The following is a 27,037-nucleotide window of genomic DNA, read 5'->3' on the forward strand; positions in this document are numbered from 1 at the left end:
ACTGCAATATACTATAATCAATTCTCGAGAATTATTATTGGGAATTTATTTGGAAATCTTCTTTTACGTTGCTGCTTAAGAGGAATGTATGCGCCAAATATGCCATTTATAGCAAATATCTTTTTTTTTTGAAAAGTGATTTTTTTAGGAAAAAAAGGATGGTCCATTTGGATTCAGCGGGTGAAAAATGAAATACATACTTATGAATTTATATTATTTTAATTTTTTTTTGCATATAAAAGATTTAAATTTAAATTAACCTACATATTATGGAATGTACTAAAACGAGATATGCCAGAGATTCGTGTGTACAATTTGATGCATTTTCCGCATCAATGTTCTGGCCAGTAAGAAAAAATCCATAAAATCTTATATCATCTATTACTCTCGACAAATCATATTATATCACAACAAACCATATTATCAGATATATTTAGAGCAAAATATTTATTAGTGTTTTTTTATTTCTTACAGGAAAGAAAACTTTAAAATTAAAAATAGAGATAAAATAATGTACTCAATTATCAGTTATGCACATGAAAAAAATACTACTGTCAACTTCACTTCAGAGGGATTCTGCAAGCAAAAGGATAGTGGCGATAGATCAGTCTAGAAATATTGACCACAAAATTGTCACCAAAGTTGAACGTTAATACAAAATGGTAAACTAAACTAGACTTCAACATTCAATTTGTGTTTGGGTTAAGAGCCGTAAAAAAGATCATAATTTATTTAACGGTGTAAAGGCAAACTGACAATAGCATCAATCAGAAAAGATGTTAATTATAAAATTGTTGAACAATATAAGTCGGATTTGTAGTAGCTAGAACGCCAGAATTTTCATAAAATTTATCATTATAGGAAAGAACCTTTCGAGCAACTTCTCTATCCGGTAATATTGGATTCAGACAGCATTCATTGGGGTAGATAGAATGAGAAACGGGCAATTCATAGGTACATTAGGAAAAACTATCAACAAAATTATATCGCCTTGTAGTCTGTTCTTACAACATTAAAAGATATTGTAATGGTAAAAACTTGTGCCGTTTGTACCGCAGCATGGAAAAAAGGCAAATAAAGCCGATCTTTTCACCAGTAAATATCGATACTTTCATAACATCACATCATGGAGGAACCGTTTTCATAAACGTAGAATAGGGGTTCTTAGAAATATATCTAAATAAAAACCTAAATGTGAATGTGTGTTTGAACTACGTAAGAATATATTTTTAAATCTAAATATTTTTTTGAAAATACTTAACTATTAATGTATTAGATAAATTAGTTTCCTATATAGCAATACTGCCCCTTTGAAGATGTCAGCACCCTGTATATATTATCTGATGTGATATAAAACTGATATTTGCTTACAATAAAATTATGCAAAATGTTAAAAATTTGTATCTTAAAAAAAGAATTATTAAGAAATCTATTAAATATTTAATTTACATCTTATTATAGCTTCTTACTAGGTAGGTACCTTTACTATAATGAAGTACGTTACAGAAACACATAAATAGTTCATAAATGGTAATATTACTTTTATTTAAAGCATACTCTATTATTAATAAATATCTATCATGTAAATATCTTTTGACGACGTCACTGGTAATGAATCCCTTTGTCGGCGGCATCGACAATGGAATCGGGGCGCGGTTGCGATTCATTTATTTACTAGTTCTATCAACATGAATATCGACTTCATTAAATATGATATTATAAACTGTTTTTTGTAATTGCTATACAAGCATTTAGCATCATTGCATCAGAGATGTTACAAGAAGCAGATGGTTTATTGGAGAAAAAGGCATAGTCGAGATAAAATGTCCATTTATTACCAGAAACCTTACTCCTGAGTACAAGGTCAATTATTGGTAACTGGAAGAGCATATTGCTGGTTTTGGATTTGGACGCCTTTTCGTATAAAAAAGAAATAACTTGTTTCTTTAAATAGGATTTCAATTTATTTTAGTTCTGTTTTGTATTCAAATAATACACGTATTAACGATTAAGAGTAATTAAATCAAACTAAATATCTATCAGAACACTTCAATTTATAAACTTCACCCCTTTTTAGATTAAATACATTTCTTGCCTGATTTTAGTGTTATTGTTTTACATAAAGTTATTTCTAATTAAGAAATTTTCTATAAAATCGAAAGTGTGATTTTACCTCGTCATCTAAAAAATTTAATAACTATTTGTAAAAAATAAAATACTGGCCTGAAAACAGGCTTCAGTTTCCAGGCTTAAGAATCTAATCTCAAGTATTAAACATATTGTGCCTGTTAAAACCCCAGGCGATATGTATCTTTTGCTCTCCACAGATTTAACACAGTAGCTTTGTCTTCTCAGAATCCATTTCTCACTTTTATTGTTTACATTTGCACGTGCCATTCTCACAAAATAAGTTTATAGCAATAACTACTTATGCAATGCAATGTGAACGATGGCTGTAGTCGATTCAAAGTTTTTACTGGTTATTTGTCAGTTCCTCTACAACAATATAATTCACTGCTTTTTTAGAAATGCTCCTCTATCACACGTGTCAGCACACCTAAATGAAAACTAACTAATCACAGCTGACAGGCAACACACTGAATGATTTTTTTGTGCGAAATATGAGAACAAATCAATTTTGTTAAGATAAGACCGTTTTATTGCATGCCACTGGACAAAACACGGTTTATTAATTTTTGGTAAAAAAATCACAGGTACCTTGGAAAACAAAAAATCAAAAACATTTTTAGGAGCTTTATATTGCAACAAGAACTACAATTCATTTCTGTACACCTTCTGACTCAACGAATTATTGAACGACGCACTCGAGCTAAAATTCGAGGTCTATTTCTCACTTCTTCGCAAGCATTTACAATTTTATTTCTTAACTCTTCTATTGTTTGTATGGGACTAGCATAAACCAGACGTTTAAGGTGTTCCCAAAATCTATTGGATTTAAGTCAGGGGAACGAGGTGGCCATTGAATTGGTCCACCTCTTTCAACCCAATTTTCCCCAAAGGTGTTAAGAGCTCCATCGTGCATTTAGAGGAACTTCTTTCAGCAATACGGGCAATTCTTGTTGAAGAAATTCTATATAAGAAATTCTATATAAGTAATTCTAAATAAGTAAGATTCCAGATTCAATTCAATTGAGGGTAAAAAGAAAGGCCCAATTAAATTGTCACCAACAACACCCATCCACACATTTAAAGAGAATTGCTCTTGGTGGCGACATTGTACGTAAACATGGGGATTTTCGTCACTCTATACATAAGTATTATGAAAATTAACAATACCATCACGCCAAAATCAAGCTTCGTCCGTAAAAAGTACGGTTTTATTAAAATTTATGTTGTTATTAACTTTTTCGTAATACCATTGGCAAAACTGCAAACGGGGCAGAAAATCTCTTGGTAGTAATGCCTGCACACGTTGAACATGATACGGATACAAAAGTTTTTCGGAGAGAACCTGCCACACAGTGCTGTTGGAATGAATCGAGCTGCTATAGTCCTTATAGCAGGATTTTCTTCCACGGCACGTAAAACTGCCTTCTTAAACTCAGGCGTTCTTATGGACCTCGGCCGGCCTCTATTATTGGTGGGAACGGCAAAACTTCCTAAGTAACTTTATTGTCAAAAACATCACGAAAAATAAATAAGAAAATTTCCCTCTTTCCCGCAATCTACGGTCTACGTTTTCAAAGGTGTTACTATCCGGAAGTTGCCGTTGGGGAAACGCTTCTGCATACAGGCATCTCGCTGCATAACAATTACTGTAAGCACGTGCATACATTACATGCATGTCTTTCATTTCCCCAAAACTGTAATTTTCATCACAAAAACCGAGATGAAAACTTTTTGGAGAAATTTCACCAAGAAAATTAGGTGAATAATTATTTTCTAGGAGAATTGACGGTTGTCAATGTCGAACCTCCATGCAGAAATGATTTTTTGTTTTCCAAGGCACCTGTAATTTGTTTACTAAAAATTATAAACCAATTTTGTCCAGTGGCATGCAATAAAATGGTATCTATTTTTTTCGTCAAAAAAGAAGTGAGATACAAAAAAAATACAAGAAACAAAAAAGTTGTATTTTTAAATGCTTAATCAAACAGCAAATATTAAAGTTGGAAAAAAGGCAGTGGCGTACATATCTTTGCCAATAATATTTGCTAAGATGTCCCCCGGGACGGCACTGGACTTTATAATTTTAATCTAATTAAGGCTGAATTAGCCTCTTAATACAACAAGTAATACTGCCAAATTTCAAAAGAATCGAGTAAATACTTTTTTTAATATTAATAAAAAATTAATATTTTAAAAAAAAAATTATTAACCTGTATCTTGAAAACTGTGCATTTCCGGACCCATATTTATACAAACTTTTTCTCATATTTTTTTACAAGGAATCACATTGAAATATCTCCGTCTATTTTTCGAACACCCTGTAGAGGTGAGTAGAAACTTGTTCACTATTCGGTAAATCGCCGATTGAGATATAGCCGCGATCCAGACTTAGTGAAACAAAGCTGTACAATGTTGCTAAATCACCATTAAAAAAAAAAGCACTATTGCCTAATTAGTGTCAATGTCTTTAAAGATAATAAACGGCATGTTTTAAAAACGATATTAACGGTTTAGCTGGTTCGGAACGATCGTCGCGCGCGGGCGACACAACGGTGTCCTCGCAGCCGCCCCCGCTGCCCCCGCCCCGAGGATTCCCGAACAGCGCCGTCTGACATCAATGGGGGGATTCCCTGATGAACGCCACCAGCAGCAGCAGCTCCATGACCACCACCGGCACCACCATGACGTTTAGCAGTTTATTGTTGCTGCCGTCCGCTCCCCTGCCCCTGATGCCCGCCCCAATTCAGTTCGCCATCGAGGATCATCTCGTCGAGATGATCGTGGAGAGGAGCAAGGCATGCGCGAATTACCTGCGTCACAGTTTAAAACGACCCCATAATCAACGGAGGAGAAGGAGGAGGCGGCGGCGACACTGAGGGCGAAGAGGCCTTGATGGAGGTTTGTACATGTTCATTTTTTCATTTATTTATAATCCAAAAATTTCGTTACATAAATTCTTATAAAAGTATAAAATGGGCACTAAACTTCTTAGTTCTTTAAATGAATAATTTAAGTAGCCAAAAACTACACTACATATATACTAACAATCCGCTCTCAAAGCCATTTGATGCAATAATAATAATAATAAAAGGACGACAAGATATAGAGAATTCAATAGGTTTGTTCTAGCAGAAGTTTGACCAATACACAAACGGTCCAGAATCTGCGCAGACTAAAGTACGCATTCTAGCAAAATTAATCCGGGATTCTGACTGCCTGTCAGCTGTTGTAGCGACAATAAAGTTCAGTTTGGAAATAAAATTGGTTTCAAACCACTGAAAGTAGTCCGTAGAATTTTCTAGGGATTTTGGTTTGGACATGCGCAAATTATAAAAAAAACTCTATTTTTGTTTGTCATTTAGATAATCAATAAGAAATGTATATCGGACTTAGAGTTTGATCTTGTGGTTTGATCACGTTTCATTGTGGGATAATTGAAATCTTAATTTTGCTGCTTTTAAAGTATTAGGGCTGGTTTTAGAGTTAATTTACTACTGTATTTATTAAATATCTAAAGGTTGGTATATAAAAAATTTAATAAAATTCAGTGTAATTTTACATTATATATTGGGTATATAAATATATAATAATTTTTATTATTACGGATTTCAAGAGAATCCAGAATGTCATCAGACTCTTCAAGTTCGGATTCAAATCATCGATTTGATTCTAATGCATCGAGTGATGATAAACTAGTAGATATCCTGTTCCAAATTACTGTACCACTGTACAATAACCAGGAATTTGTTTAGCATTTTCGAGTAAGCAGACAAGTGGCTCAAGATATTAGCCATAGATTTGAAAAAAGTGAGTTTTTTAAGTCACAAACTGGTGGAAATGGCAAGCTATAAGCCTATGAACAAACATAAACTTTTTTGTGGTTTGCAGGTCATGAAGCTTCTTCATTTAGAGATGTTGGAGAGAGATTTGACATCATAATTAGCTGCCTTTTTACGTTCTTAAAAGGATGATACATTTCCTAAGTAGAATGTCACCATATGGCCATCTGATCTTGAAAAGACTACTATTGAACAACATATCAGAGAAAATGGATTCCCAGGGGCCATTGGGGCTATTGATGGTACTCATATAAAGATTGATAAGCCTAAGAATGATCCAGACTCATATTTAAATAGAAAGAATTTTTACTCCATCCAGCTCAGTTAAATAAGAAATACCTATTTATAGTTTTATCACTTAAACCTCTAGCATTTTTTGATTAATAAAAATAATTTTGGAATATTAAGTCTGGAGATTCTATTTTTTCACCTAAACAACTATTTTGTTCACTCTTCCTTTTAAAATTATTTTCAGATGCAAGTGGTTTTTGATCTTGATTTATTGATAAGGGATATTTTTGTTGGATATTGGGGTTTTTAAAAATTCTTCGGTGTGCGGAATTGGTAGAGAGGTGTCAAGATTTTTATTTACTGGGGCGCGTTCACAATGGATGTCGGGCGTTCTCTGGACGCACTCGGCAGACTGGGTAAAGCGTTTATGGTAATATTTCAACTCGTTCACATTTGAGGGTAAATTTCGTCGCAGGAAGGCGGACAGAGCAACTTTTTAACCCGGTCTTCTACATAGTTAAAAGTTGTCCGACTGGCCCGCGCAGACGTAAATATAGGTTTTATTTGAATATTTAGAAATGTCATAACCCCAGAAAATTGTTTTGAAAAAAAAAATGAATACAAATAAATAAAGAAAAATTTTAAAAAATTAATTTGAGTAAAAATAATGTCTGTCATTTCAAGTCACACCCACAATCTAGTCGTGGATGAAAATCAGGATCCCATTATAAGTGAAGATGGTCAATTAGTTTTAATTTGCAGAATTTCAGGTAGGTTCTATAATACATAATATTCAATACTACATAATTATATAAAGCTACATGTAATACCTACCTATATTATTTAATAACCTATTCCTTCTTATGTTTTTTATAGCTATAACTATTATACTTAATCCTAATTGAAATATGTAAATAATTCCAAACTACAACAGCAGTCACTTAATTTATCTTTTCCTCTTGATATTTTTCTATATCCTGCATATTTTTTAGACAAATCTCTCCTGTATTTTCCAAAAAATCTGGTAGTAGAAGTCTTTGGTACCATTCAACCACGTCAGCCGCAATCAAGGCAACAATCACATGAAGAGCTCTAAATTGGATGATGAACCAATTGTTATGAATGATTTAAATTCATCAAATGTATGTTAGGGCCAGTTTTATCTTATAAATACTTATGTGTTAAAATTATTTGATAAATAACTCAAGAATGACATTACCACAGTTCACAAACGAGATTTTTTTTTCTTTTGTGTACTGTGGACATTACTTCAATCCCAACTTCTAATTTTTAAATTAGTTTTGACATTTTAAGTGTTGTTTCTAAAGTTGGTTATTTATTAAATAACTTTAACACATGTTTATAATACCGGCCCTTAGAATAATATAATTATGTACATATGTTATAAAATATAAATATGTAGGTATGCTTATATATATTTTCTTTGTAGACTAATGTTTTGAAAAAAATTTATAGCATTAGGATTCATTTTAGTCGACAATCACACACGACTCTTGCACAAGAAAAATATAACCACATTTAAAAAAATAAACAAACAATTATAAGATTGCACTGCGCATGACCATATCGTTCATAGAGGTGAAACAGAAATTGTCGGGGCGAAATTTATGCGGGCGTGACATGTAAAATTTAACCGGGTGAACTTTTAACCCATGGGTGGCGACTGTGAACGCGCTCCTGGGAGACAGTGGCTATCTCTGTTTAAGAAATCTTTTAACTCCATATAAAGATAGAGGAAACTTTACAGCCATAGAGAAAAACTTTAATTTAATGCTATTAACAAATCGATATGTTATTGAGACTTGTTTAGGCTTGCTGAAGCAAAAATGGCGACAACTGTGCCATATCAAATTAAGCAAAATTGATAATATTCGGGCCTGCTGTGTACTACACAATTTATCTCTAATGGGAAAAAATTTAATTTCTGAAGCTGAAATAAACGTAGAACTACCTTTACCCCCCAAAGATACCGGACAAGATGACGATAATCAAGATACTAATGATTAATTAATGATAATAGGGATGCTGCTGACCACAGAAATTTTGTTGCTAGTTTTAAGGTAGCCTTAAAAAATGTGGGTGGTGAATCAGCAAACTTGGCATAGGTACCCCATGAAAAATGTTTGTGTTATCTTTATTATATAATGAAGATCTTATAACTTCCTTTTCTATATAAAGATGATTTATATCGCTAATATTAGAGTTGTATAGTAGCTCAGTTGAGTAAAGTCTATTTTTCTTATAAATTACTTTAAGAATGTAATTTTGGACAACTTTTAACGGTTGAAGAGTAGACTTGTAACTTTCACCCCATACTATTATGCAATAAGAAAGGAGGGACTCCACGAAAGATTTATACACAAGCAAACACAATTTTTTTGCCCAGTATTTCTCGAAGAAGGTAAAATTTTTGTATTAGGTTTCGGAATTTACCACAAAGATAATAAATATAATCACTCCATTTTAAGTAGGTATTGGTCAATTATAATTCCAAGAAATTCTGTGATTACTTCGTTTCTTGTAGTGTTGACAGTGATACTAGTAAAAAGTGATCTGCTCTTATTACAAAGTAGATACGTTGATTTTTTTTGCGTGTTTTAGTGTAGTACACTTGATATTTTCGTAAAGTTTGTGAACCATCAATTCATGATAAATTGATACATTTTCTAAAACTTATAATAATTATTGATGAGCATAACGGTTTTTTTTCACAATTGATTCCAACATGTTTGCTTACACGGAATATACAGGTATGACCACAGAACACAAATGTAGATAAATGCGTGTTGCCTAATGAACAGACAGAAATTCTGTTGACAGCTTTATTGACGATGTTGACAAAGACGGGGGCAACCATCTTGTGTGGCGTGTGGCGGGAAATTTAAGCTTGATCTATTGCCTGATATTTAAATTTGAAGTAATTTGCAGAATTACAAAAGTTGATGCGTTAACTGACAAGTGATGAGATATATTTAAATAGAATTTTATTTCATTTTAAAATTTATTTAGTTTAGAAATACCCACATTTAATAAAAATTAACGATTTTGAGCCAGCGTGTTCGACTGCAGCGATCCCTTGTTAAATTAGTAAACCAAAACTTTGACAATTGAAAAAAGGCGGTTTATTTAAATAATTTGCAGCTTACTTAGAACGTGTAATTACAAGTCACGCAAAATTCCCAATTCACAATTACATTTACAATATTATAAAAATCATTATTATATAAATAATACTAAAAGTATATTATTATATAAATACTACTAAATAATATTTATTATACAGTGAGGACGCGCAAGTTGGAACAAATTCATTTAAAATTCAGGGGTGTGTTCGAAAAAAAAACGCTCGGACACGTCAATTTTTATTTTTTGTCGCAGTTTTTTTGATGATGAATTCATGTATACAGGGTGAACCAAAAATAAGCAACGACTATCAAGTTTAATTTTTTAAATGGAAACACCCATTTTTTATTCAATTTTTGAATTGTGCATAGAATTTTAAGTATATTTTGTATATCATGTCCTATACCTAACTTTAATATTTATTAAGAGTTTATAAGGCGGGATTAACTGATGAAATGCTATTTATCGAACAAGTGGATCGTGTGATCAGACTAATACTTGTGTGACTTTTAAATTCGTTGGTAATAAAGTTGTTGCTTTACCTATGCTGTTATTTTGCACACTAGTCAATTACCGCACAATTATATGATGACAGTAGCGCCGAGAGAAATGCATTAACAGAGGTTTTTCCTAACAGCAGATTAATGCTTTGTATATTCTACGTTACTTAGGCATTGTGGCGATGGTTATGCAGACAGTTATGAACAGTTTTCGTATAGTGTGATGTTTGCAAAGACAACGCATGAAACAGAAATTAATATATCAAATATGGCAACATGTGACTGTTTGTTTAAAAGGGGAGATAAATATTGTAAACATCTATGTGCTGTAGGAAAAGAAATATGGAATTAGATTGACAATTTCAATGTGTTTAACTTAAGAAAATCGCCAAAATTTTGCAAAATGGATCCTAGGAGACGAATCTTTTGTTGACGATATTACTAATTCCTGTGCAAACGAAATCAGCGAAATAGAGTGCGTTTCAGATATGAAATCTGACGCAGGTACTAAAAGATACACGCCTGAGGGATTTCAGCTTCCATTAGTCTGAATTAAATAGTGATTTTAATAGTGCGAGCAATAAAGAATACTATATGTACACAGTTGAGAATTTTCGAGAATCTGTAGTGTTCAAGAAAATGACTTTAATCCAGCTAATACGAACATACTTACAAAATTCGCTTTTAATTTATCTCAACTACAAACTCCATCCAACATATTATCGTTTATTTATGAAAAGAATATCAACAAAAGAAAATCCAGAAAAATTCACGTCCAACCTACTTCAATCGCACGCCGCAAAAATAGAAGCTTACCTTGCAGTGGAGGAATTCAGTCAGGGAGACCTACAAAAGCAAAATCCCAAAAAGGAAAAACGTCCTCGTTTACATAATATTTCTTTAAATATTATTAACAATGAACCTGTCGCAAAAAAACATTAATACCTTTTATACATACTACCAGAGAAAATATACCGGGCCAACGGAAACAGAGCCAATTAGGGGCAGTCCATTAACTTTTTTAAAAAACGCTCGGACCCGTCGATTTTATTTTCGAGGGGGACACTTAATAATCACACTATACGTTATTCGTGCGAGAATATTTGGATCGGACGTTTCCAGGACGATGGATTAGAAGAAGAGTTGCTATTGAATGGCCTCCACAATCGCCGGATTTATCACCTCTAGACTTTTTTCTTTGGGGTCACTTAAAAAGCAAAGTTTATGAGACTGAACCCACTTCGTTAGAAGATTTACAAGGCAGAATTGTAAATGAGTGTCTTCAAATCACGCCTGAAGTATTGCAGAACGTGCGACAACGCTTTGAGCAAAATCTTTTTTATTGTATGTAGAATGGAGGTGGCCATTTTGAACATTTATTATAAGCTAACACTTAAGCAAATTCTTTTTAAATCTATTTTTGCGATAATTTTTTGAATGACTAGACTTAAAGTCAAAATATTCTGTAATATGATAGAGCTATCTCATTTTTTTTCTCATAATTTAATAATACTTGATGGTTTTGTCCTACTGCCTGGCATTGTTTTTCTTAAAAGTACCTTTAGTAGTCTATGATAAAGTAAAAATATTGAAAATTACCTTTTAAGGTTTAAATGCGAAAATTTGAAAAAGTACTTACTTAAATTGCGTCAAACCAAGTACCCTTGTTGCGCCACATTTCCGCGCTGATTTCACGACTGCGCGGTGTCGAAATGATCACGGGAACGTAAATACGCGTCCTGGTTTAATGAACGTCTTCTTAACCCATTGTTGCCTTAATTTGTCGTTAATAGTCTTTAATTAATAATCTGTACATATAAAAAATTGGTATGTATGTACATATCAATTTTTTTAAGATTAATAAAAAATTTATAATTAAAACAACACATTAATTGTTGTATGAATGTTGACCAACAAAACTATTAACAGCCATTTTTTTTTTCAGATATGCGAATCGGTAAAACTCGCCTAATCACATCAAGGCCGTCAACAAGTGATAATTATTGTGCTATAAGTGATAATATAAAACTGAACTTCCTTCGTGGTTCAACATGGCCTTAATACGCTCAGTATATTATTTAAAGAAAAAAGATGTTAAAGCCGCCTGTGCCGTAGAAATCGTAACAAAAAAAAAATACATCTTGAAGTGAATTCCTCTTGAACGACCTTCGTTTGTCTCTTTTTATGGATTTTTTTATTTGTTTTTTTTTAAATTAATACGCATACGCATTCCGACGAGAGGCTTTTAAGAAAATATTAGATACCATATTATAGCGAATTTTAATTAAGCACTTTTCGCAAGGACGTAGTCCAGGCTTCGAAGGACACACTCTTAAAAATGGCACCGATAATAAAATTTTAAATTTAGATAGTAATATTTACGGCCCCTCTCGAAACTGTTGCCTTAAAAAGAGACAAACGATTGAAATTTGTGGCCTGTACGAAAAAATTCTTTACTACGAATTTCCGTTGTATAGTTGAGTTTTGTCATTGTGTTGCCTCCTTGGGGGGGAATGGAGGCCGGACACACCTATAGTTATAATAATAATCTTCCCAACAACTTGTATATTAACCTATAATTATCTATAATAACGTTATTAATTAACACTTTCTGTGATCGAGTTTATTTGTTTGAGACGTCGTACGGAAGGATATTCCTGGTGGCTACTTTTAGAAACCAGGACGTTCTGGAAGGTGCCTCTCTAAACTTAATTGTTTTTCTTGCCCAATGTTTTTACGAATATTTAATTTTTTTTTAATTACAAAAAATAGTTTAATTAGTATAACTGTAGGAACAAATCGATGCCTGTATATATATTTTTTTTTGAAAGTACCATTATTACTAGCAATATTTATATAATATAGTATATAGGCACGGCTCGCTATGCACAATAGATTATCCGGTCATGTTAGTTTGCAAAGTTTACAAATAAATTATTACCTTATTTCAGGCAGTTAGGCTCAATTGTATTTTAAAAATAACTAAGGGTGCCTGGAATGAATTATTTTTTATTCCAAGCGAATGAGCTTGAGTTGAGCCAAAAGCAATGTTCTAAAGGCAAGAAACTATTCAGAAATGGTTGCCTAGTATAATTTACTGCAGGAAAATATATCTAGAAATCATGTTTATACTTTATTTATTCCAGGCAGTACGGCTCAGTTGTATTTTAAAGGCAAAGAACACTGTCTGAAATAAATTACTGCTTTATTTCAGACTATTAGGGGTTGAACTGTGCTTTGAAGAGGGAGAAATGTTCAGAGACCATGGTATAGGGCAAGGAAATACACAAAAATGGCTGCCTGGAATATATTTTGACTTTATTCCAGGCAACTGGGTTAAATATTAATGGTGCAAATTAAATTAATCAAACGTGACTGTCTGATATAAATTATTGCATTATTCCAGGCAGTCGAGTTTGATTTGAGAAAATAACCAAAAATCATGCTTATAATATACTCTTATTTATTATAGAGGGTGTAAATAAATAGATGCGAAAAAATTCAGGGGCTGATTCTTGGGTAAATTTTAAGAAAAAAACTTTATGTTAACGTATGTTATAAAAGTCCTAAGTTTTGAGATACCGGGTGTGGTAAAGATTGAAGAAAAATATATGTTTTTTACAATACCTGTGAAACCCCTGTAACTGTAATTTTTGGTATTCATTTTTTATGCATCTAAACGCATTTTCTGAGGGTCACTAATTTTTTTTATTTGTATCAGTGACCGGTACTGGATATTGATGACTTGAGAAATCGAATCAGTAAATTATTTTCAAATTTTTTTATAATTATTTAATTTCTTTTTCTTTTATTTGGTTTAAAAAAAAATTTGAATCACATCTAAACATTAATAATAAACACGTAATACATTTAGGTAGATGGATTTAATTTTTTTAATCGAATACGCAACCTCAGACAAAAGAAAGTCAAGAAATCAAATTTGCTCAGTAATAAATGAGAATTACAAAACTAGAAAAAATTTAAAAAAGTGGCGTTCCATATTTTTCATCAAAAATATTTAGTTTAAACCTTACACGAACGTTACTGGTACAAATAAAAAAAATTAGTGAGCTTCAGAAAATGCCTTATGATGCATACCAAATTTTATTAAAATATCTACAGGGTTTTTACAGGTATTATAAAAAAAACATATATTTTTCTTCAATCTTTACCACCCTTGTATCTCAAAAGTTACGCCTTTTAGGACATACGTTCATATACGGTGTTTTTCTTAAAATGTAGAATCAACCCCTGAATTTTTTTGCATCTATTTATTTACACCTTGTATATTCAGTATTTTAAAAGTAAATAAGACTGCCTGGAATAAATTATTACTTTGTTCCAGGCAAATACGGTTACCCAAGTTGTAATTTGAGGGTGAGAAATATTCAGAACTCATGGTGTAAGAACAAGAAACTATCCAAAATGCCTGAAATAAATGTTTACTTATATTCCAGGGTTGAACTCTACTTTGAGGATGAAAAAGATCCGAAAAATAATATTGTAAAGGTCAGAAACTAGGCAGAAATGACTGCCTAGAATAAAGTATTACTTCACTCCAGCCAATTGGGGTTAAATGATACTTTGAGGGTGAGAAATCATGGTGTAAAGGCAAGAAACTGCTGTAGAACGGGGTTGTTTTAGACTTTAAATATCTCAAAATGTAAATTCCGATAAATATTTGTAACTATTGTTCTAAAGAGAAGCATGGTGTCAGAAAATTCTGTCATTTACAAAAAGGGCCCCCTGTTTATAGGGCGTCCAAAAAAAATTTAAGGGCTGTCTAAAATACGTTGGTCTGTCTAAAAGGCCCTCATTGGTCAGGGCTATTTTGGAAGTAAAATAAATCACGCAAGTATTCAAGTGTCCCCGCTCTATATTAGATAAATGCATATTTTTAAATTTATGGATGCCCAAAAATTTTGTTTAAACATCCATAAATAAAAAAAATACTTAAATAAAACAAAGTTATGCGCTCTATTGATTTTATTAAAAACTTTATGAATAGAAAATAATATTTGGATTTTTCAGAATTTTATTGTTACTACTAAAATTAGAGATTACAGGTAGGTACAATTGAAATTAAAAGAGGTACGGATAATAACAATTATTGGCAATTATATGATAATAGATTATCATGAAGGGTAATAAATACTCTTTTTCCTTTACCCCTCTACTTTGGGCGCTTGTTGATTTTTTTTTTATTCTGTTAGCAGAAACATCTTCTTCGTCTTTCGTTCGTCTATCGATCGTTACCTAACACCAGCCGGATTAGATTTCTTTAAAAAAATCGACAGAGAATGGATAATCAGTGTTGCAAAACCAGTTGCAACATAAAGAAAAACAATTCAAATACACACATAAACCATCCACACCTTTATACATACCCAAATTAAATAAAACACAACATTTACAATAGAAGTCGACTTAAATAAAAATTCGTCACAAGATATACATTCCCGGAATCATTCCTATTCGTTTTATTGGTCGCGACGAGCTTCCTCACACCCCCGCGCAGGTAACGGTTTTTACGGAAAATTGCATCATCCGATTTTTTTTGGCGTCAGTCGCTCCTAGATAATGGTTGTGTAAGAAGACTCTCGGTCTCGCTGTTCTGTCCCACCCGCTCGCATTTTTTTTTAAAATAAGAACAACAAATTCTCTCACTCAAAACTAAATGGTTTTAAATTAAATTGTTTAAAGTACTTTTCGCGTTTCTGTTTTGGTGCCCTTTTCACATAGCCAGCTGGTCCTTCGTAGCCCTAAATAGAGATACAAGAAAGCCCTCAAGTGTTGTGGATTTGGATGCAGCCCAAATCCCATCATTTTATGGTCCTTCGAGCCGGATAAGCCCTTAATTTTAACAGATCGAGCCCTAAATTGTATCGAAGTGAGCCCCGGATTGATCCTGAGATGAAGAAGGATTGACAAGCAGATTGCAGTTTTGCTCTTGTTGAGCCTGTAATGCAGTTTTGAAGCACGAATTGGTGAGATTTTGCCCTGTTAAGCCCAGATTTTTGTATGGATTGTGGATCCATTGCAGCCCAAGAAAACCAAATTTGGTGAGTTTGTTCCAATTATTTATGTTTGAACTGTTGACTCTCTCGCATTAATTTCGCTGGCTAAATTTACACTAGTGCGGTCAAATTAGACTTTTTTCGGACTGTTGTTTTGTTTGCTTTAAAAATCACGATGGCTGATTTAGAACTCTTTAAAAAAGACCGTAAATCCGCGAAAAGTACAATTACCCGGTATTATAACTGGTTGACAAAAAACCAGAACGCGTTTGTACAAGAAGATGTAACCGATCTTCAGGCCCGCGAAGAGACTCTTAAATTGTACTTTGATAAGTACTGTAAAGCCCAAGATGAAATTGAGGAATTGGACGAAAATGATGAAGAAAATCGTGAAGAATTAGAAAATAAGCACTACACTTGTATAAAAATAGTTAGAAATGTTTGTCAAAGGTTTTCATTTTTATCTGAAACTCAAAATGTTCCCAAAGAAAATTATTTATCCACCAATTTTAATTCAAATTTAAATTTACCTGAAATTGATATACCCCCATTTGATAGTCAAATTTTAAATTGGCAGTCATATTTTGAAATGTTCACTGCACTTGTTATTGACAATACAAATCTCACTAATGTTAAACGCTTATGGTACTTAAGATCTACGGTTAAAGGTGAAGCTTTAAAGTTGATTGAAACTTTGAAATTAACTAATGATAATTTTGAAATCGCTATTGATATTTTAAAATCTAGATATGAAAATTTGACTTGTGTAGTAAATAGTTTTTTAAGTAGTTTGATTGACATATCGCCTATAAGTAAATGTACATCCCCCATATTGAGAGAATTTGTTGTTACAATCAAGAGAAATTTAGAATGTCTAAAAAAATTAAATATCCCTACAGAACAAATTTTTGAGTATTTGCTAATTTATATTTTTGAAAGAAAATTAGATTTTAACACAAAACGAGGCTTTGAACAAGAGAGAAATTATAACACGTTGCCAAGTTTACAACATTTTTTAGATTTTTTGGAAAAAAGATGCATGATGTTAGAAAATATTAGTGATTCTCAGTCCCATTCAACAAGTAAATATTTTGTAAAAAAAAGTGAACAAAAAGTTTCTTTTCACGCGCAATCAGATGATTTTCAAAACTCTAAAAATAAAAACTCGATTTGTCTTTATTGTAGCTTGGCTAATCACCGCATTTACTCATGTCAAAAATTTTTAAATTTGCATCTGAATGAAAAAGAGCAGTTTGTTAAATCAAAAAAGTTGTGTTTTAATTGTTTGGGTGATAAACACTTTACAAGTAATTGTCTTTCAAAATCAAAATGTAGAATATGTCAAAGAAGACACCACACACTCATGCATACGGATTTAAATGTTGCACAAAATAACTCACACTCACAATCACAAGGTAATTATCGCTCTGAAAACAGAAACAACCCTACACACAACCCTATCCCTAGAAACACACAAAATGTAGTAAATAATGCACGCATTCAATATTCTCAATCACGACCAAATTGTAATAATCACACAAGACAAGCGCCCTCACACTCACTCAGTCGAAATACTCCTCACTTTGAAGACAATCACAATAACAGAGCCACACATTTGCCCACTCAAACTCACAACTCAAGCAATCAACACACTGATGAATATTTACCCAGAAGCTCACATACTTGCACGCCCAGTACAAATGAGGACCCACATAATTTTAGTGGTATAGCCACCCAAAGAAATCAAGTTCTTTTAGCAACTGCTCAGATTGAAATGTTTTCAAAAACAGGAAAAATTATCACAGCCCGAGCACTCCTAGATAACGGGAGTCAAATCTCCTTTATTACCAAAAAGCTATTAGATAAACTCAACTATACTCCCTATACAAAAGTGTTAAATACTACAGGTATTTCCCAAAACTCAATTGTCTCTAACCAAATGGTAGATCTCTTGATACACTCAAAAATAGAAAATAAAAATTTCTCACTCTCTTGCGCCATAATAAATAATATTACTAATAGGTTACCACAAAACCCAATTCAGCCAAAAAATTTAAATATCCCTGATTCTATTTCTCTCGATTTGGCTGATCCAAATTTTTACATTCCCTCGGAAGTAGATATGCTTATAGGAGCAGATTTATTTTACAATTTATTGGTTCCTGGAATTTGTAAGCTTGAAAATAACTCGTTGGTTTTGATAAACACTCACCTCGGATGGATTATCTCGGGTAATTTATCTTTAAATTTATTTAATTGTGAACAACAACATTATTCATTTTTTACACAGATCCCGGAGGAAAATGGCTGGGAAGATAATCTAGAAAATATTCTCACAAAGTTTTGGAGTATCGAAGAAATTCCCCAAAAATCAATTTTATCCCCGGAAGATAAACTTGCTGAGGATATCTTCGAAAAAACAACAAAAATATTAGATGATGGTTCATACCAAATTGATTTTCCCTTTAAATCCCCTGATGAGCACTTAAAATTGGGCGATTCGTTTAAAATAGCTCAAAAACGCTTTTTAACCCTAGAAAATCGTTTTAAAAGTAACCCGGATTTGTTTCACGAATATAAAAAGTTTATAGACGAATATGTTGAACTTGGTCATGCGAAATACGTTCCTTTGACTCTTTACAATAAAACGGGACACTTAAAATATTTTATTCCACATCTTTGTGTTATTCGGGACTCCGCTATCACAACAAAATTACGCGTAGTCTTTGACGCGTCAGCAAAAACGTCATCGGGATTCGCGTTAAATAATGTAACACTAAAGGGTTATCAAGTTCAACCAGAACTTTTTGATATTTTGTGCAGATTTCGCGTTTTTAAATACACTCTCACTTCTGACATTATGAAAATGTACAGAATGATTAGAACCAACCCGGCACATAACTTTCTTCAAAACATACTCTGGAGAGAAAACCCGAATGAAGATTTAAAATGTATAGAGTTACAAACCGTGACCTACGGTACAAATTTCGCACCGTTTATTGCAACTCGTGTTTTGAAAGATGTAGCGCTCAAAAATATAGATAAATATCCCCTAGCTGCTAATGCGTTGCTAAAACAATGTTATATGGACGATATTATTGGAGGATGTGATAAAATCGAAGATTTATTTGATTTATATGCCCAATTAAACTCTTTGCTAAATAGTGCAGGTTTCACACTCCATAAATTTAATTCAAACTCACACAATTTGTTAGAATATCTTAAAAAAAGCCCGTCCCTAGAATATGACCTAAATCTCGATAAATCCCCAAGCAAAATACTTGGCCTAAAATGGCAACCTACTGATGACTGTTTAAAAATCTCTGTTCCTGAAATAACCCCATGTGATTTCCCTACAAAAAGAATTATTTTATCTACTCTGGCCCAATGTTTTGATCCTCTTGGTTTGGTTAACCCAATTATAGTTAAAGGTAAAATTCTCATGCAAAAACTTTGGAAATGTAAGGTCGATTGGGACACAAAAATATCTGATGAACATATTCTCAAAGAATGGCAAGAATTTTTAGAACATCTTAAATTAATTTGCAATTTAAAAATTCCCAGATGTTTGTTTTCACATAAACCAATTCAAAAATTTGAATTGCATGGTTTCGCAGACGCGTCCTCGCTAGCTTATGGTGCTTGCATATATATCCGCACAATTTATGAGGACTCTGTTTCTTGTTCCCTAATATCCTCAAAGTCCAAGGTATCTCCCATAAAAACGAAAACAATTCCAAGGCTCGAATTGTGTGCTATGTTGCTCTTAGCAAATCTTGCTTCCCGAATTTTTGACATTTTTAAAGAAAAAATATCCTTTGAATCAGTAAATCTTTGGTCAGATTCAGAAATTGCCCTAGCTTGGTGTAAAAAAGAGCCGAGTACATGGTCTGTGTTCGTCTCAAATAGAGTTGCCCAAATACAGAATTTGACTTCAGATTTTCATTGGAGACACATAAAATCAAGTGAAAACGCCGCTGACATTTTATCAAGGGGTATTTTTGCCCAAGAAATTCTGGATTCTGGTGCATGGTACTCTGGTCCACATTTTTTACAAGATCCAAGAGTAATTTTGGATACTTTGGATAACCCAACTAAAATTGTAGATCTCCCTGAGGAAAAAGTTTCCTCTAAAAAACTCTGTTGTGTAGTCACGGAGACTAAAAGTAGTTTCCAATATTGGAATGATATATTCCAAAAATTCTCGAGCATTACCCGATTAAAACGAACGTTAGCTTATGTCCTTAGATTTCTACATAATATAAAAATCGCTAAAAATCCGGAACAAAAAATTAAAGGCCCTTTATCAATAAGCGAATTAGAAAAAGCTCAAAACTTAATCGTTAAAAATTTGCAAGGTCAGTATTTTTCTAAAGAAATCGCAGAGCTTAACCAGAATAAATGTGCTTCAAATAAAAGCATCAACTCACTTAAACCCTTTTTGGATGAAAACAATTTTCTAAGAGTTGGAGGTAGATTAGAAAATGCCCACATAAGTTTTGAGCAAAAACACCCGTTACTTTTGCCCTCCCATAATCCCACAGTTGGATTAATGTTAAAACATGAACACCTTCGCTTAGGACACAGTGGTACTCAGAATGTCTTGTCTAATTTTAGACTCCAATTTTGGCCCTTGAATGGACTCAAAGAGACAAAAAAGATAATAAGGCAATGCGTCACTTGTGCGCGTTTTTCCTCTAGTCCCGCCAGCCAACTTATGGCAAATATACCCAAAGATCGATTGGTACAAGTTTCTAAGCCCTTTGAAAAAACAGGAATTGATTTTGGTGGCCCATTCCAGATCAAATCTTCACGTTTGCGTAAAGCCCCAATAATAAAAGGTTACATCTGTGTTTTCGTTTGCATGGTGACCAAAGCAATACACCTGGAAGTGGTTACTAGTCTCTCTACAGAAGCTTTTTTGATGACACTCAAGCGATTCATTTCTCGGCGTGGTAATCCCTCAATAATTTACACAGACAATGGCACAAACTTCCTAGGTGCTAAAAATCAATTAAAAGAGCTCTATGACTTTTTCAATAAATCTTCGGTCACTAATGAGATTAAGAATTATTTGTCTCAAAACGAGACTCACTGGAAATTCATCCCACCCAAAGCTCCACACTGGGGAGGCCTGTGGGAAGCTGCTGTTAAAAGCACGAAATATCATTTATATAGACTCGTTGGTAATATGCAGTTAACATACGAAGAATTTAGCACAATCTTAACTCAAATTGAAGCTATACTGAATTCTAGGCCCTTGTGCCCCCTATCAAATGACCCTTCAGACTTTCAGTATCTTACCCCTTCTCATTTTCTAATCGGTTCCAATATTACAGCTTACCCTGAAAAAGACATTAGTGACGTTCCCGAAAATAGAGTTTCTCATTGGCAAAAGTGTACCCAAATTAAGCAACTGTTTTGGAAAAGGTGGTCAAAGGACTACCTATGTAGGCTACAAAACAGACCTAAATGGTTAAAAGAAAAAGGTAATTTAAAAGAGAACGACTTAGTCTTATTAAAAGAAGATAACACTCCACCCCTATACTGGCCAAGAGGTAGAATTCTAGAAATTTTTAAAGGTCCTGATGGAAGGGTTCGTGTGGTGAAAATTAAAACTAAAGATGGAAAATTTGTACGCCCGATTACCAAATTATATCCTTTACCCTCACCTTTGCCCAATGATGGTTAAAATGATTTTTTTTTAAATTTTTGTTTGTTTAGAAGCAACGATGCTTCAAAAGGGGGGAGAATGTTGCAAAACCAGTTGCAACATAAAGAAAAACAATTCAAATACACACATAAACCATCCACACCTTTATACATACCCAAATTAAATAAAACACAACATTTACAATAGAAGTCGACTTAAATAAAAATTCGTCACAAGATATACATTCCCGGAATCATTCCTATTCGTTTTATTGGTCGCGACGAGCTTCCTCACACCCCCGCGCAGGTAACGGTTTTTACGGAAAATTGCATCATCCGATTTTTTTTGGCGTCAGTCGCTCCTAGATAATGGTTGTGTAAGAAGACTCTCGGTCTCGCTGTTCTGTCCCACCCGCTCGCATTTTTTTTTAAAATAAGAACAACAAATTCTCTCACTCAAAACTAAATGGTTTTAAATTAAATTGTTTAAAGTACTTTTCGCGTTTCTGTTTTGGTGCCCTTTTCACATAGCCAGCTGGTCCTTCGTAGCCCTAAATAGAGATACAAGAAAGCCCTCAAGTGTTGTGGATTTGGATGCAGCCCAAATCCCATCAATCAGAATCTCTTGATACGAAAGTGATTTTGCCAATAAAATGGCATGCAACATTTATTCAACCCAATCATTTAAATTTGGTTTAACAACATCTGATACAGTTGGAGGTAAAACAATGTTTTCTTTTAGTTCACATACATCTGCTGAATGTTTCTGACCATAATTGGAAAATATGGATAAGTCGTCACTTTCAAAACTTTCCAGGTCATCGCTCGTTTTATTAGATCTATACGATACAGAAGATCCATCATCGGGTGAAGATAAAGGCGAAAGCGATTCGATATTGAGTTTTTATTTCGTTTTAAAAAGTTTGCGCTTGGGTATATCGTCTGGAACAGGCAACGTCGTTTACAAATCGCCAAAAACTAGGCAATCCGCTATACTCACAAGTCAAATGTCAACGTCGTCAACTTCATACCGTTATATTTTTTGTTGGCAATAGCCGCAATACTAAAAATTTTCAGAGTGACCAACATCAAAAGGACACAACCACTATAAAAATGGCGGCCACCATGCAGTGGTCATTTTTGGGTATCGTGACTATATGCATTAGCAGTCCAGGTTTTATGCAGGGTATGCCAACAAGGTATACGGCTAAGATAGCGCCCTAACTATACGAGGTAGAGCAAAAAGTTCTACAGCAAAGTTGTAGGGTTGACAAAAACCTACGAACTAAAAATATTTTTATGTATACTGGGTGTGTCACAAAAAAGTTACTATTAAATATGATTTTTTTTAAATGGTACGCCCTGTATATTATGGTACTAAAATGTGAGGCAAAAAGAGTACTTTACTTTGGTATAACGTTTTTAAAATTTCGGTGCGGCGTTGCAACGTAATTAATTTTTTTATGTTATTTTTTGCCTTTTAGAGGGTTCGTTTAAAAAATCATAATTAACTTAAAATGTATTCTGCGCCTATGAAACTTGTACCACCGTTAGTCTAGGGTACCTCCTCTAGGCTGACTATGATAATTTATAATTTTTTAATACAGGGTGTTTTTAAAGAACTTTCAAACTTGCTGAAATTAAATACGCATTATCTCAAATTTTTCAAATGGAACACCCTGTATATTTTTATCTAATTAGGTTTGTCCCTCAAATACCTTCATTTTTTATTTAATATGTCCTATAGCTAAACCAAGTAGTTTTTGAGATATTTTAGCTTTTCTGTAAAAATACTATGCATAAAACGGGTATTCTTTAAGTTTTGATCAAAATTGCTTAGAAAAAATTATTGAAAAATTATTAGAAATATTAAAAAAATTATTAGAATTATTACTTTTCCTACAATTATTATTACATACTTGAAAAATTAACCAACACAATTATTCACCTAAACTGCTAAAAAAACAGCAAAATTAAATTACATACTAGGTAGGTACTTACGTATTTTTGCATAAATGTACATCGTTACATTAATTTTAAATTTTAAAGATCAATTACAATTATTATAAATTGTGTTCAATATGACCTCCTAAATTTTGTACGCAAGCCTTTACCCTTTTTGAGAATGAGTCATTAACCTTTTCCAACATAATTGGCGTGACTGTTTCAAAAATCTCCCGAATTTTATTTTTCATATTTTCATTTGTGGCAGGAGTTGTTTGATAGACTTTTTCCTTCACATCCCCACAAGAAAAAATCCAGTTTGGTCAAATCTGGGGATCTTGCGGGCCAAGGGACCGGCCCACCTCTTCCTATCCACCGGTCATCAAAATACTCAGTTAAAAAATTTCTAACAGCATGGCTATAATGAGCTGGAGCGCCGTCATGCTGAAACCAAATCCTATCTCGAACATGGTCAGGCAACGTTTGTAAAAGGACATTAAAATCGTTTTGTAAAAAGTTTAAATACATTTCACCTGTAAGATGTCCATTAAAAAAGTGCGGTCCAATAACGTAATGTCCTATTATTCCTGCCCAAACATTAAGCGACCATCTATGTTGATGATGAATTTCTCAAGTGACGAATGGATTGCTGCTGTCGTAATAATGAAAATTATGTTTATTAACACTGCCATTATTATGGAATGTAGCTTCATTCGAAAAAAGCACAAAATTAAACAATTCAGGCTGACGAATCTTATTTTGCGCCCACTGACAGAAAGCCATTCTTCTTTCATAATCCTGCGGAAGTAATTCCTGCAACAATTGAATATGGTAGAGATGGAATTTTTCGCTTCGAAGCGTGCGAGATATTGATGTTGCACTAAAGGGTAATTCTTTAGCAAGCTGCCTAACGCTTTTATGAGGATCTTCAACGACACTTAAAGCTACTGTCATCCTATTTTCCTTATTTGTAAGTTGCAACTGGCTTCACCCGTTCATGTTTTTCACAAATTACACTTCCTGTTCTCTCAAATCTTTCTTTTAGTTTTTGAAACACTTGTGCTTGGGGATGCCTCCTTTCAGGATAAAGTTGCGCATAAATTCTAGATGCCAAAAGGCTATTTCTTTCAGCAGCTCCAAGGGCATATATCATATCAACAAATTCCTCACGAGAAAAATTCATATTGATTACAAAATGAACAATAAAAATTAAAAATCGATTAACTAACTCACTGATAATAATTTCTAAAATGGTTTTTGAAGAAAAAACATTGATCTTGTCTACTGCTGTCATAAAACTAATAATCTGACAATTATTATTTGACGTTTAAACCCATGTTCTAAGCAATCTTGATCAAAACCTTAAGAATACCCGTTTTATGCATAGTATTTTACAAAAAAGTTAAAATATCTCAAAAAGTACTTGGTTTAGCTATAGGACATATTAAATAAAAAATGAAGGTATTTGAGGGACAAACTTAATTAGATAAAAATGTACAGGTGTTCCATTTAAAAAATTTGAGATATTGCGTATTTAATTTCAGCAAGTTTGAAAGTTCTTTAAAAAAACCCTGTATTAAAAAATTACAAATTATCATAGTCAGCCTAGAGGGGGTACCCTAGACTAACTGTGGTACAAGTTTTATAGGCGCAGAATAAATTTTAAGTTAATTATGATTTTTTAAACGAACCCTCTAAAAGGCAAAAAATAACATAAAAAAATTAATTACGTTGCAACGCCGCACGGAAATTTTAAAAACGTTATACCAAAGTAAAGTACTCTTTTTGCCTCACATTTTAGTACCATAATATACAGGGTGTACCATTTAAAAAAAAATCATATTTGATAGTAACTTTTTTGTGACACACCCAGTATACATAAAAATATTTTTAGTTCGTAGGTTTTTGTCAACCCTACAACTTTGCTGTAGAACTTTTTGCTCTACCTCGTATAGTTAAGGCGCTATCTTAGCCGTACACCTTGTTGGCACATCCTGTATTTATAAGTTCGTGGACTCAGTGAACCAGTGTTGCCAGGTGCCGAAAAATGTTTACATGAGAAATATTTCGTAAAAGCATGAGATTTAAAAAAAAGCATGCGATAACGTTGTTGTTAATAAGACCCTAGCAGGCTGTTTATTTATTGTTATACAACGTAATTTTTTTACCTTGATTTTAAATTGCTATTTAAAAAAATATTTTAAAATAAAAGAACAAAATATATTGCCCCAGGAAATAAAAAACTAACAATATTTTAAAGATTTTTTATTTATGGATGGCTTAAACGGGATAAACACATAACATAATAACATGTCCTTTTAATTTGAACAAATAGATTTATTTTTGTTAACCAAATCTTTTGTATGCAGTGTGGCTGTAATGGTAGAAGTTTTTAGCCAATTTCTTTGTTTTGTTTTGTTTAAATTTATGGCGGAAAACACTCTTTCTACATTAGCACTTGAAACAGGCAAAGTAAGTAAATTGAAGATGAATTTTGTTAGATTTGGAAAACGCTGACCACTATTATCTAAAGTTCTTATTTCTGCTATATGTTGCCAAAATTCACAGATGTTATGCGACTTATCAAATATAGAATATTTTTTCAAATATAGAATCTTTAAGAGGAAATCTTGTGTAAATTTGCTGAATACTTTCGGTATAAAAATTTAAGCAATTTAATTTAACTCTTTTTAGCCTATTTTTTTCTAAACTGCTTAAATTTATTTCTGCTGAGAAATACATTTCATCTAGTTGTAAACATTTTTTAGGGCTTTTAAAATCTATTTTATCGATAGTTGTAGAGCTAATATTCCCGTCTTTTATATAAAACTCTACAATTCTTTTTTACTACCTTGGCTATTTCTTTGTAATGAATATGAATTTTTGGAGATTCACTTTGCATTAATTTATCTAAATTATTGAAGATTGGTAAAGCATGCGATAAAAACTCCAGATAAAGTCGATTTTCTTCCCTATTCAGTTTTTCTAAAATAAGATCTGCCTGAGTAATATTATTGGCAGTTTATTCCATAAAATAAAGTTTTAGAGCGTTATATTGACTTAACAGTCTTTTCACCACAATCTCCAATGAAAGCCAACGGGTTTGGCTTGGATGAAGGATTTTAACTGGAGCAACACATACACATTCCTAAAATTCCTTTAATTCTTCCACTCTTTTCGGGCTATTTGAAAAATAGTTAATTATTGTTTTCAAATGTGCTATTCTTATTACATTAAAAAAATATATACCTCTCTTGTTAGTTGTTTAACCTCTTCTGGGAGTTTTTGATATGAATATGACGCACAAAGGTGGAAACTATGACAAATACATTTACAGTGAATATATTTGTTATATTTTCTTGTAGCCGACTGACTAAGGAATTTCTAATACCCACCATATTACTGGCGCCATCCGAGGCAAAACCAATAAAGTTTGTTTTATTGTTTTATATGGTATATTGTGTTTTGTAAAAAAGTCCCTAAACATCTGAAAAAAGGCTGCCCCTGTAGTTTTTGCCACCGGTATCAGATCCAAAAAATTATCACAGTATAACAATAAACTGTTAATAAACTGTTAATA

General features: G+C 32.9%; 1 protein-coding gene across 3 annotated transcripts in view; it reads left to right on the plus strand.

The window, feature by feature from the left end:
- LOC126744403 (glucose transporter type 1) overlaps nucleotides 1-24,888 on the plus strand; it is a 107,731-nt gene extending 82,843 nt beyond the window's left edge. For 2 of the 3 annotated variants that reach the window (XM_050451792.1, XM_050451799.1), the window contains 2 exons: nucleotides 4,645-5,028; nucleotides 11,790-24,888. In XM_050451792.1, the coding sequence (XP_050307749.1) occupies nucleotides 16,037-21,553 (5,517 nt within the window). In that variant the 5' untranslated portion in view covers nucleotides 4,645-5,028; nucleotides 11,790-16,036 and the 3' untranslated portion in view covers nucleotides 21,554-24,888. The remainder of the gene's footprint in view (nucleotides 1-4,644; nucleotides 5,029-11,789) is intronic. The other variant, XM_050451907.1, reaches the window with a different exon arrangement.
- Nucleotides 24,889-27,037: the final 2,149 nt, after the last annotated feature.

Source organism: Anthonomus grandis, chromosome 1 (assembly GCF_022605725.1).
Source record: "Anthonomus grandis grandis chromosome 1, icAntGran1.3, whole genome shotgun sequence".
Taxonomy (NCBI): Eukaryota; Metazoa; Arthropoda; class Insecta; order Coleoptera; family Curculionidae; genus Anthonomus; species Anthonomus grandis.